This window comes from Pipistrellus hanaki, assembly GCF_964339955.1.
Source record: "Pipistrellus hanaki genome assembly, chromosome: 18".
Taxonomy (NCBI): Eukaryota; Metazoa; Chordata; class Mammalia; order Chiroptera; family Vespertilionidae; genus Pipistrellus; species Pipistrellus hanaki.
Window position 1 is genome coordinate 1,905,546 of NC_140520.1, and position 11,955 is coordinate 1,917,500.

General features: G+C 49.8%; 1 protein-coding gene across 1 annotated transcript in view; it reads right to left on the reverse strand.

The window, feature by feature from the left end:
* Positions 1-49: 49 nt before the first annotated feature.
* LRRC39 (leucine rich repeat containing 39) overlaps positions 50-11,955 on the reverse strand; it is a 12,485-nt gene continuing 579 nt past the window's right edge. Inside the window, exons 2-10 of the mRNA XM_084865381.1 lie at positions 10,721-10,910; positions 8,874-8,979; positions 8,113-8,269; positions 6,338-6,474; positions 4,800-4,945; positions 3,970-4,122; positions 2,386-2,549; positions 2,206-2,286; positions 50-352 (exon numbers count right to left, since the gene is read on the reverse strand). Of these exons, the coding sequence (XP_084721507.1) occupies positions 132-352; positions 2,206-2,286; positions 2,386-2,549; positions 3,970-4,122; positions 4,800-4,945; positions 6,338-6,474; positions 8,113-8,269; positions 8,874-8,979; positions 10,721-10,833 (1,278 nt within the window). The 5' untranslated portion in view covers positions 10,834-10,910 and the 3' untranslated portion in view covers positions 50-131. The remainder of the gene's footprint in view (positions 353-2,205; positions 2,287-2,385; positions 2,550-3,969; positions 4,123-4,799; positions 4,946-6,337; positions 6,475-8,112; positions 8,270-8,873; positions 8,980-10,720; positions 10,911-11,955) is intronic.

Sequence of the window (11,955 nt, forward strand, 5' to 3'; positions counted from 1 at the left end):
ATATTTAGGTAACAAGAACTTTAAAAAACATTGTGCCTCATTGCACTTTGGTAATAGCTCTGTTTTTTACTTGAGAGGAGTCCAGGCTCCAGAGAATTCACCAAAGTCACTTCAGCAGGCTCCTGGTCCTGTCAGCCATCGGGGTCTGCAGAAGAGGGGTCTGCAGGGGCGGGGTCTGCAGGGACAGGGTCTGTAGGGGCGGGGTGTGGAGAGTTGGGGTCTGCAGAGGAGGGGCCTGCAGATGAGGGGTCTGCAGGGGCGGGGTCTGGAGAGGCGGAGTCTGCAGAGGAGGGGTCTGCAGAGGAGAATTCTGTAGAGGTGGGAGGAGAGGTTGCACAGTTGGCTCCAGCATCTGAAACACACACAACAGGTTGCCATGGGACTAGCACAGTCACTTTCCAGTCACATGAATTTTGGAAACGCATTTTCCTTTGGTTTTATTTAGCCCTTTTCATTTCTCAAGTTCAAGACGTAATAATCAGTTGTCGGTTTCTAACAAGCCAGCCTGAGCATTTGGCCTCTGTGTGGGGTTTTTCCCACACACAGATCTGGAAAGAATCGTCAGTTAGGCTTTTTTCCTTTGCAAACAAATTCAGAGCTATTTATAATCAGTAAGTTCACCTTCAGATGGTCAGGGTCAGACCTGTGTTTTTATGTGATCAGAATTTGTTCAAGCAAACTCCAAAGCCAAAGCGATGTTCTCCAGGGGAAGAAAAAGGTATTTCATTCTGTTGGGTATTATGCAGTTAGAACTTCCAAAAAGACACTGAGAAGCCCACTGCACAAATTAAGTCGAAATGTGCAAATAAGTTTGGAGGTTAATTATCTCACATCTTTTAACAGGCTACTTTTACATGTGTAAATGCAAATATAAGTGTGTTCTCTCTGGTTTAGGAAAATAATTGGGGGTGCGGTGAGAATTAGGTCGTGAACTAAACAGCACACACAGCCCCGCTTAACTCAGCGTTTCTGTGCACAGCCACATTAAGCCAGACATGGTGGGACTGATTTTCACATCTCATCCTTGAGTAATTCTGCCTTTCTTTGTAAACAGATGTGTTAATCGTGGCATGTTTGCCAAGACAAAGATTCAGAATTACTAGTTTTGCATTAATGATACTCTTAGGTAACTTTTTTATAGGTCTATGGTCACATGAATTGTAAATTAAATAGCCTATTTATAATTCCTGACTTTTCTATTTTATTTTAATCTCACGTGTTGTGAAACTGCCTGGGTTCAAATCCCAAGCCTACCACCTCTCAGCTGTATGACCTGGGGCAAGCTACTTAATCTCTTTGTGCCTCAATTTCCTTAAAAAAAAAATTATATATATATATTACCAATTTTTTTACAGAGAGGAAGGGAGAGGGATAGAGAGCTAGAAACATCCATCAGCTGCTTCCTGCACACCCCCTACTAGGAATGTGCCCACAACCATGGTACATGCCCTTGACTGGAATCAAGCCTGGAACCCTTTAGTCCACAGGCTGATGCTCTATCCACTGAGCCAAACCAGTCAGGGCTCAATTTCCTTTTAAAATGGGGGTGACGACAATAATAAAGCCTACCTCGAAAGGTTGTTGTGAACATAAGATGAGATTATGAATGTAAAATGTTTAGAACAGTTGGAGCACAGTTAATACTCATTACTAACTGTTCTAAATAGTGCTAGTTCTGAAGCTTATTATCATTTTAAGTAATAAGCAGACTTGGTTGTATTGACTGTTTAAGTTACAACCTTTTTCTCTTGTTATAAGTTGCATGCAAAATACTAGTAAGTAAGGTAGTTTGATTATATTTTAAGTTAGTTACTCATGCCCTCCTCCCCCATTCAAGGAAATATAAATGAAGATAATACATCACTCAATAACTAACCTGATACACTGGGTCAGACAATGCTCAGTTACATTATATCATCCAATTTGTACCATTCAACAGCTCATGCACAGAAATAAGTGATTACGTTATAGGAGGCATAATCACTTAAGTTTCATAAAACCTTTACACACACACACACACACACACACACACAATCACACAGTCTGTGGCCCATTTGTGTTTCTGACACGGGTACCTCGTACTCCATGGGAAGTAAAGATTGCCCTTCAGTATGCCAGCCGTGGGTCAATCACTGCTTTCCCCAACGCTGTTCCTTTCCCTTCGCATCCTGACTGGTGTGGGACCTGCACCCAGCGGTTCCTCACCTGCAGAGCCCGCGGGTCCAGCTGATGGATGTGTTTCGCCCCCATCGATGCTTCCATTTGTCCCTCTTCCTTCCTCTCCCTCTAAAGTCAATAAAAACACGTCTTAAAAAGACAGAAGAAACCCACAAAGGAGTTCACGCACACAAGCCTCCTCCAGCGGAAGGAAAGGAAATCCCAAACCTGCGTCGGGCTCCAGCCGCGCCCCTGCTTGTCTCCGGGCCTCCTGGATGTAGGCGCGCATGAACTGCAGGCCGAACAGCTCCTGCTCGCCCTCCTCCTCGGCGCTCTCCGCGGGGGGCAGGGTCACGGCCAGTCGCAGCGGGTTGTCTCTGAAGTTGACAAACCTAGCAGATGCCAAAAACAGGTTTACAGGTGCCGTGGAGGGTGCTCTTCCTTCCCCGGAGACACCGCATGATCATGTTCTAAAGGACTCTTTCTAGATGGTTCCAAAAACTGAACGTCTCCGTGGGATGTGATATATCCTGAGAATCTTTCGGTTTCTTTCCTAGAAGAAGACTGATTTCCAGAGCTTGTAAATGCAACTGTTAGTCCTGCCGGGTGCGACTTGGCTGGGTGTCCTTCAGTGCATGAGAGGTTACGGGTTCGACTGGTCAGGGCTCATGCCCAGGAGGGGGCATGCCGGAGGCAGCTGATGCAAGTATCTCTCATCAGTCTTTCCCTTTCTCTTTCCCTCTCCCTCTCTAAGATCAATAAAAACATTTTAAAATAAATAAAAGCAAGCAGCACAGATTCAGTGTGGAGCAGTAGAACTGCCAATGGCATGTCTAATGCATCTCGAACACACAGATGCTCCTCGACCCGACAATGGGGTTATGTCCCGGAAGGCCTGCTGTAACTTGAAAGCAAGCCGGAAATGCATGAAATTCACCGAAGCCATCGGATAAGATGGCTTCAGCTGGCCTCCCTGACACATGTCAGAACACTCCCATCGGCCTGCACGTGGGCCAGGCCACCTAACAAGCCTGCTATATAACAAAGTGCCACGGAGCTCATGTGACTTATTACACACGTCACTTCTGCACCACCATAATGTCCAGGGCCGTCTGTACAATGAACGCAATAAATTTAAAGTATGCGTACTTTATAGACCTGCCTGTGGCTTTTTATCATCGTAACTTCACCATCTGGTACACGCCTTAGTAGTCGCCACACAGATGAATGAATGAATGAGTGAATGGTTTTGTTACAAATGTGGGATTTGTCATGAATTCTCACGTTCACTGCCAAGAAGTTGAATTTTAGGAGGAAGATACTAAAGGAATTTTAAGAGTAACGAACTGAGATGATTTTCATGAAAATGTCACCAACAGAGGGCGTTCCTTGCCTGGCTGTTGTGCTCAGTGGTTGAGTGTTGACCCAGAAACCAAGAGATCCTGGTTTTATTCTGGTTAGGACGCAGGCCTGGGTTGTGGGCTTGATCCCCAGAACGGGGCGTGCAGGAGGCAGCCCATTGATGATGTTTCTCATCAATGTTACTCTCTCCCTCATCCTTCCTCTCCTTAGAAGTCAATAAAAACATACTAAGAATATAGGGCATTCCTTGGTGATGGTAAATCCCAGCACTGCTTTCGTTTTACGGACCCGGTATTATCTGAATCCTGTTATAAATTAGAGTTTCTGAGCTGGACACATCTTTGAAATGCCTGTATTCACCGAAGGAGAACTCGGGTCTGTGTGATTTCTCTGTGTGGCTCTGTTCCGCGGCCAGAGAGGGAGTGTCTGTTGGGTGCGGGGACGCCTCACCTCAGGCCGGGCATCTCTCCCATGCACGCCGGGATGTCCTGCAGCCTGTTGTTGGAGAGGACCAGCGTGCCCAGGCTCTGCAAGCGGCTGATGGACTCGGGCAGGCAGGCGATCTCGTTCCGCTGCAGCCACAGCGTGTGCAGGCTCTGCATCCTGAGGGGTGAAAGGAGTCCGTCACACACAGTGTGGACCCTGGTTCTTAGGAACTGAGCCATCACAGCCGTGTCCCCTCCTTCAGCACCTCCACCGGCCAGCACGCCCATCGAGGGAGCTCGCCCCGCCTCTGCTTACCAGGCGGACGGCCTGGGGGGTTCATTGTACAGGGCCGCGCCCGGTGCAGAGGTGGCAATGAGATCAGTGTGCTCTAGGCCCTCACTGTTCTCATAGCATCCCTTAAAGATGGGACCGAATCCGAAACAGAAAGTCAGACATCGCTAATGTGCTCAGAGGGCAAGGGAAGCGTGCATGTGGTTAACACCACAGACGGGGGCCAGGCGGCCTGGGTTCAAATCCCCGATTGCACACTTCCTATGACCTTGAGCGATCCAGCCTCCTCGCCCGTCCATTCGTAAAGTGCACAGAAGTGTGTGGCATACACTACGCAGTATTATCACCATTTCGGCATGCTCTTGTCACATTGTGGAAGCCAGATAGCCAGTTTTGCTCACTGTTCAATTCCCGGTCAGGGCACATGCCCCAGTTGTGGGCTCGGTCCCCAGTAGGGGGCGGGCAGGAGGCCGATCCATGACTCTCTCTCCTCATGGATGTTTCTCTCCCTCTCCCTCTCCCTCCTCCCTGAAACCCGGTGTACTGGACGCTGTTGGCCGTACCTCTCGATGGCATCAGGGAGCTGCTGGAGCTGGTTGCTCCCCAGGTCCAGCCACTCGAGGGCGGGCATGCTCAGCACGGCAGGAGGGACGGCGGTGAAGCTGTTCATGCTCAGGTCCAGGTGGGTGAGCTTCGTCAGGCGGCTGAGCTGCAGAGGCAAGCGTGGGGGCCCCAGTGAGGAACGAACTGGGCACACGCGCGAGGGAGCTCCGTGACTGCTCCCCGAGGCGTGGGCCCGCTCTCCCGTGGCACCAAAGCAAAGCTAAGGACCTCCAGCACAGGAAACACGCTCCCACAGAGAGCTCGTCTACCCAGGAGAAGGCTCTTCCCAGTAGCCCAGACCCAGGCCTGCAGCCTGCGGGAGAGACGTCTCCTTCCTCACAGTAAGCACGCTTTCCCCTCGTCCAGGAGTGGAGATTGGTATGGAAACGCTCAAATTCAAAATGATTTCTAATGGAACCCTCCTCTTTGTGCTGATGCTTTAGATATGGCATCTCAGGCACAGAATTCACTGTTGAGTCATTCCATATATGTATATTTAATACCTTTTAATATTTTTATAGATTTCAAAGAAGAGTGAGGAATAGAAACATCAATGATGAGCAAGAATCGTGGATCAGGCTGCCTCCTGCACGCCCCACACTGAGGATCGAGCCCACAATCTGGGCGTGTGCCCCGACCGGGAATAGAACATGACCTCCTGGTTCATGGGTCGACGTTCAACCACTGAGCCACACCAGCTGGGCAAGCAAAAACAACATTTAATGCTCCCAATGGGTGTGAAGCCATCTAGGATAAGAAATGCTCCATCTAGTAACTGGTGTCTCTCCAGCTTTAGAGCTTAAGCCATGAATAAGACACTTTTTCAAAATCTGTCGTCAGACTTTTACAAATTTTAAATGGCTCAGAACAGAGTATAAAGAAATTGTTTTTACATCAGCATAAATATGTTTGTGTGAGCCAGCGGGTGTGGCTCGGTGGTTGAGCGTCCACCTATGAACCAGGAGGTCAGAGTTGTGGGCTCGATCCCCAGTAGGGGGCATGCAGGAGGCAGCCAATCCATGATTCTCTCTCATCATGGATGTTTCTAGTTCTTTCTTTCTCTCCCTCTCCTTTCCTCTCTGAAATCAATAAAAAAAAAAATTTTTTTTTAAACAACCTGGGCACTCTATAACAACCAACTAGTTACCAAAGGGTTTTTTCTTTCAACACATTGTGCTTCATGATGACGATTACTCCACTCGATAAGCATTTATTATCAACTACATCCCAGGCTGTGCAGAGGATACAGAAATAAGACTCACTCTGGCCTTCAAGCCATCAGAGTCTGGCCAGTGAGGGATGTCAGTGCTGTGACAGTAACAGAGCGTCTTTTATGCTAAGCAGAGGTTTCCCTTACTTAAACACGCCCTTTACTTAAAATGGCGGGAAACAGCTTTAACCACCTATTTCCTGGGATAAGATGGGGAGCCTTGCTTTTAAGGACCCTCCCGCTGAGAGAAGCAGGCCGCTGGCACTGGGCACGGCACTGCCCTCTGACCTCCTGAGGCAGCTCGCAGATGTCTCTGTTGACGGCCAGCTCCAGCTTCTCCAGCCCGGCACAGCTGCCCAGCTCCTTGGGGACAGTCTTGATCTTGTTGTAACTGAGAATCAGCTCCTGGAGTCTCGTAAGCAGTCCTACGAAAAGAACGCGCAGCGGCGACCAGGGGGGTAGACAAGAATGTTTCCTTAGCAAGTATGACACATTAGGAACTAGCCAGGCCCCGCCAGCAGCGTGGCTCTGTGGTTGAGCGTCGACCTATGAACCAGGAGGTCAGGGTTCAATTCCCAGGCAGGGCACATGCCCAGGTTGCAGGCTCGATCTCCAGTGGGGGGCGTGCAGAAGGCAGCTGATCCATGATTCTCTCTCATCGTTGATGTTTTTCTCATTCCTTCTCCCTTCCTCTCTGAAATAAACAAAAATATATTTTTTAAAAAAAAAAAAAGAACCTGCCAGTTTTATATTGTTACATTCACAGTTGTCAGATAAGGGGCTGGTTTACCAGTGCTTTAGGCAAAAACATTTTTTTCATTCTGTTTTATCTATACTATATCCTGACCAATTTTCACTTTGGGGATTTCCTTTCTCCTTTAAGTGGTCTTCCTTTTTATTAAAAAAAAAAAAGTATATTTTTTATTGATGTCAGAGTGGAAAGGAGAGGGAGAGAGATAGAAGCATCATTGATGAGAGAGAATCATTGATTGGCTGCTTCCTGCATGCCTCCTAGTGGGGACTGAGCCTGCAACCCAGGCATGTGCCCTTGACCAGAATCAAACCCAGGACCCTTTAGTCTGCAGGCCAACGCTCTATCCACCAAGCCACACCAGCCAGGGCTAAGTGATCTTTCTAATTTCCTTTCTTGCCTTCTCGCTGTCTCCTACAAGGGGAATCACTGGGCCAGGAATATTGGGTTTCGAATCTATCCAGTTACATTTCTGAGGAGACGCTTCTGCATGGATCCCTCCTCCTGAGTCACCTCAGAAAGCACAGGAGCGAGGGCCCCGCAGAACGTCCATGTGGCTCCGAATGTTTAACACGTGCTCGGGGCTCGGGGCATGGGACAATGGGGTCTTTATTCCGTGTATCAAACAAAAACTTTTTTTTTTTAATGTACAATTTTTTTATTTTAGAGGGAGAGAAACATCGATTTGTTGGCCCACTTATCTCTGCACTCATTCAGGGATCAAACCCACAACCTTGGCATATCAGGATGATGCTCTAACCCAGCGGTCGGCAAACTCATTCATCCGCAGAGCCAAATATCAACAGGACAACGATTGACATTTCTTTGGAGAGCCACATTTTTTTAAACTGAAACTTCTTCTAACGCCACTTCTTCAAAATAGACTCGCCCAGGCTGTGTGGTATTTTGTGGAAGAGCCACACTCAAGGGGCCAAAGAGCCGCATGTGGCTCGCGAACCGTAGTTTGCTGACCACTGCTCTAAGCAACTGAGCTACCGGGCCAGGCACCTGAGACAGGAATCTTTTTTTTTTTTTTTTTTTTTAATATATTTTATTGATTTTGTACAGAGAGGAAGGGAGAGAGATAGAGAGTTAGAAACATCGATGAGAGAGAGTCATCGATCAGCTGCCTCTTGCACACCCCCCACTGGGGATATGCCCGCAACCAAGGTACATGCCCTTGACCGGAATCGAACCCGGAACCTTTCAGTCCCCAAGCCGACGCTCTATCCATTGAGCCAAACCGGTCTCGGCTTGAGACAGGAATCTTAATGAGACTAGACAGCCCGGGGATCAGAGCATTCGTCCTTACCTATCCCGCGGGGTATCTCTGAGATCGTGTTTCGAGATAAATCTAACACAAGGAGGTTCTGGAATCTTCCAACGAACTCAGGGATTTTCAGCAAACCAGTTCTGTGCAGCTGCCACTCCTGCAGCTGATTCAGCTTCAGGAGAGAGGAAGGAAGGGTCTGACGAGAGAGAAAGGAGAGACAGGATGTTTCTTCCTTCGCTCGGGGCCTGCCGCACTGAGGCGGGGTCGTAGTGGATGGCTGCATCTGTAAGAGAATCTTGGAAAGTGGGTGGTTTTTCCAAGTGCTTTATGTTACTTTTGGGGGAGGAGGCAGGGGAGCTGTGTATGTGCACGCAGGTGTGTGCCTGTGTGTTTATATGACAGTTGGTGGACCTGATAAAAATATATACAAAAACATTTCCATTTTGTGAAGACTTAATTGAGTTATCTGCTTCAGAAAAGCTATGTGATTTTTCATTAGGCAGATGGTCATCCTTTATTTTTTAAATATGAGAAATTACTTATGAAAATGATTAGGAGAAATATTACAAATGATTTAAGTTTATGCAGAGTAGAAGCAAATTGAGTTTTTGCAGACACACACACACATACACAAAACCGTGACGTCATATTTCTTTTCAGTTGTTCATACCTTTGGGTATGTTATTAAACTTAGAATTTCTTAACGAGCTCCAGTCTTAATGACACAGTCTCAGGCTCATTGTCCTGCAGAAAGCAGAACGCGGACCCACAGCTGAATGTTTGTTACCTGCCGCGCTTACCTTCCACTCCTCCTGCTCGATCTTCAGAATCACCCGGCCGTTCTCCCTGGTGACCTTCTCCTTCAGCCTCGTCAGGCTGACCCGCTCCTCCCAGATCCGCACGAGCCTGGGGGAAGGGAGGCCCTGAGCTCACGGGCCAGGCCAGGCCACCCTCACCTCCCATTGCACTGACCAGAGCGGACGCCACGCAGCCATCGCGCCCACTTTCCTATGAAGAAAGGCCCATCACAAACAACTGACCAGCCTGGCCGGTTTTGCTCAGTGGATAGAGGACTGAAGGGTCCCAGGTTTGATTCCGGTCCAGGGCATGTGCCTTTGGTTGCAGACACATCCCCACTGGGGGGTGTGCAGGAGGCAGCTGATCAATGTTTCTCTCTCATCGATGTTTCTATCTCTCTCCTTTCCTCTCTGCAAAAAATCAATAAAATATATTGAATTAAAAAAATAAAAGAGTTCGGCAAAGTTTACTTGGTCAGTATCGTGCGCTCTAACCATAAGGGGTTTCATCAGAGCAGCTCTTTCCAGACAAAGCCAGCCCAGGGGAACGGAAGACCTGGGGTCGAGGGAATGCTCAGGCATCGGACTGCTGAGTGTGAATACCGGCTCCACATGTGTTAGCAGCGTGATCTCTGACCAGTGCCTGACACCCGTCCCCGGGCTCCCCATCTTGAAAACAGAGAAAATAATAGGACCGTTGGGTGACAGCGACTGCTCATCGTTCCCCCAGAATCCGCTACCCCTCTTCTTCCTGCGTAGCAGAGCCTCTCAGTTTAATTGGGCTCACGATGTCACTGGGCCACCCCCTCATGGCCAGATCCGTGTCCCGGGACCCGTGGCCAATGGGTGCCGGCAGGAGCCAGAGCGCACTGCCCGCTGGCCAGAGTCCGACCCGTGGCTGCAGCTGGTGTTTCTATTTGGGGCCGCGGGTGACTGCGGGAATGACAGCCACGCGCAGCTGAGCAACAAGGTGGACGCTGGAGGGTGTGACTCGGTGGCTGCTCTTCCAGCCCCGGGCCCTCCGCAGGGAAGAGCTGACTTCCTGTTTAGGCACTAAGAGCTGGCTTTGCTCCCCGGAGGAGGCTGTTTCAGCACGTGGAGAGGATTGCAGACACAGTCAACAGTGTACCTGTCAGCAGCAGCGTTATCTCTCCTGGCTTTGGCTGGGAGAACGGCCCCTCCCCCAGGCAGATCTGCTTTTAGGGACAGTTATCAGACCCTATAGCTGCTTATCAATAACCCTTTCCTCCTCTTTGCTGGGAGAACACCTGTTCTTGTCAACTGTCCACACTCCCGTCCCCCCGCCATGACCCAGGTGTAAGCCTGAACGTGTCTGAATCAATCACACAACCTCATCCCCGAGAAGGCAGGTGGAGGAGGGGTGTACCCAGGAGCCAATTCTGGCCACTAAGGAAATAGAAATAGTTTCCATTCTTCCCTCCCCTCCTCTCCGGTGCCCGGCTGTGGGGCCTGGGGGTGGAGTCACCCTCACATTTCGGGGAGCAGTGGGAGGTGACGAGAGCAGCCGGCTCTGCTAGACAGTTGGCGTTTTGCAAGCGCCTGGCCTCGGGCCTGTGGTATTTTGTGGAAGAGCCACACTCAAGGGGCCGAAGAGCCACCTGTGACCACGGACCTGGGAGAACCACGGCTTTCCCAGGGAGACCCTGGCGTTTCCCGAGCCCCCAGCACACGGCCACTCTCAGTGGAGTCGGGTGTCTGCTTTGGGCATGTGGTGTTTTCCGTGAACAAACATCTCTACCAAATCCAGCACGAAGGCCTGTGACCAACGCTCTTTCTGCACGGATGCCATGCGTCTCCGCTCACGCAGAGAACAAAGGGGAGGTGCCTACTTCTGCTTGAACTCCTTCTCGCGCTTCAGGTCCTCGGTGAGAATCTGGATCCTCCTCTCCCACACCTCCTTCACGGCATGCACGGCCCCGGCGCACATCCCGTCTCCGGCCATGGCTCCTCCACATCGTCACAGCCCAGCTGCGCTAGGGTTTAACAGCCGGCCACAGGGGCACCTCGGCAAGGACCTGCCTGCACCGGGGAGGGAAACAAATGCATTTCAGGATGCTCATTGAGTCCGTCACGATCAAATAGCTTATATATAGGTATATATTTAAATATATTCTTTATTGACTTCAGAGAGGAAGGGAGAGGGAGATAGAAACATCAATGATGAGAGAGAATCATTGAAAGGCTGCCTCCTGCAGGCCCCCTACCAGGAATGGAGCCCACAACCCAGGCGTGTGCCCTTGACTGGAATCGAACCCGGGACCCTTCGGTCCACCGGCTGAAGCTTTATCCCGTGAGCCAAACCAGCTAGGGCTGCTTTTCATTATTAATTGCCTCTACATTATTGATTTCTTTAAAGGAGAAGTATGCAAAAAGAAAAAAAAAAGTATGCAGTATGTATGGGAAGAGAGACCAAGACAGACAATCAATAACTAGTTGCCAATGTGCAGAAAACCCTCAGGAGAAGGTCCCTGTTTCTAAGCAACGCCGGCAGAACTCACACAGGAGAGCTGGCGGGATCCTGTGCCGTTTGTAGGGACACAAATGCGTAGAATCCCACCCCCGGCTGTGTCACAGTCAGCCTGCAGTGTGCCTCAGGGGAGAGACAGTCTGCTTATTTGCTTATCAGACAATAGAGCATTTCTTAAAGCCCCACGTGTCCACGTGTAAACGTGTGCTTTCCTGGACATGTATGTGCTCATCTGCCATCCACGCGGGCACGTCCGGTTTTCCGGTAACAGCGCGACCACCTTCCCTCGGACAGCGGTCTCCTCCCCGGTTATCCCCGGACAGGCCAGCGCGGTGCCCGGCCCGGAGGCGAGGACGGCAGTGCCGTGACCGAGACTCGGCTTCCCAACGTCAAAAAGAAAGGAATACACCCTCCACGCAAACGCTCCTGAGCCCTCCAGGGAAGGACAATCACACGCGTGACCAGGAACCCCTCGAGTCGTTTCGATCCCATTCCATGTTCAATTGTACATTCTGGCCAACACAGGCACAGCAAAGGCACAGTCTGCAGCAGCAATCCTGTATCATAAAAGCCTAATATGCTAAGTGTCCAGTCATC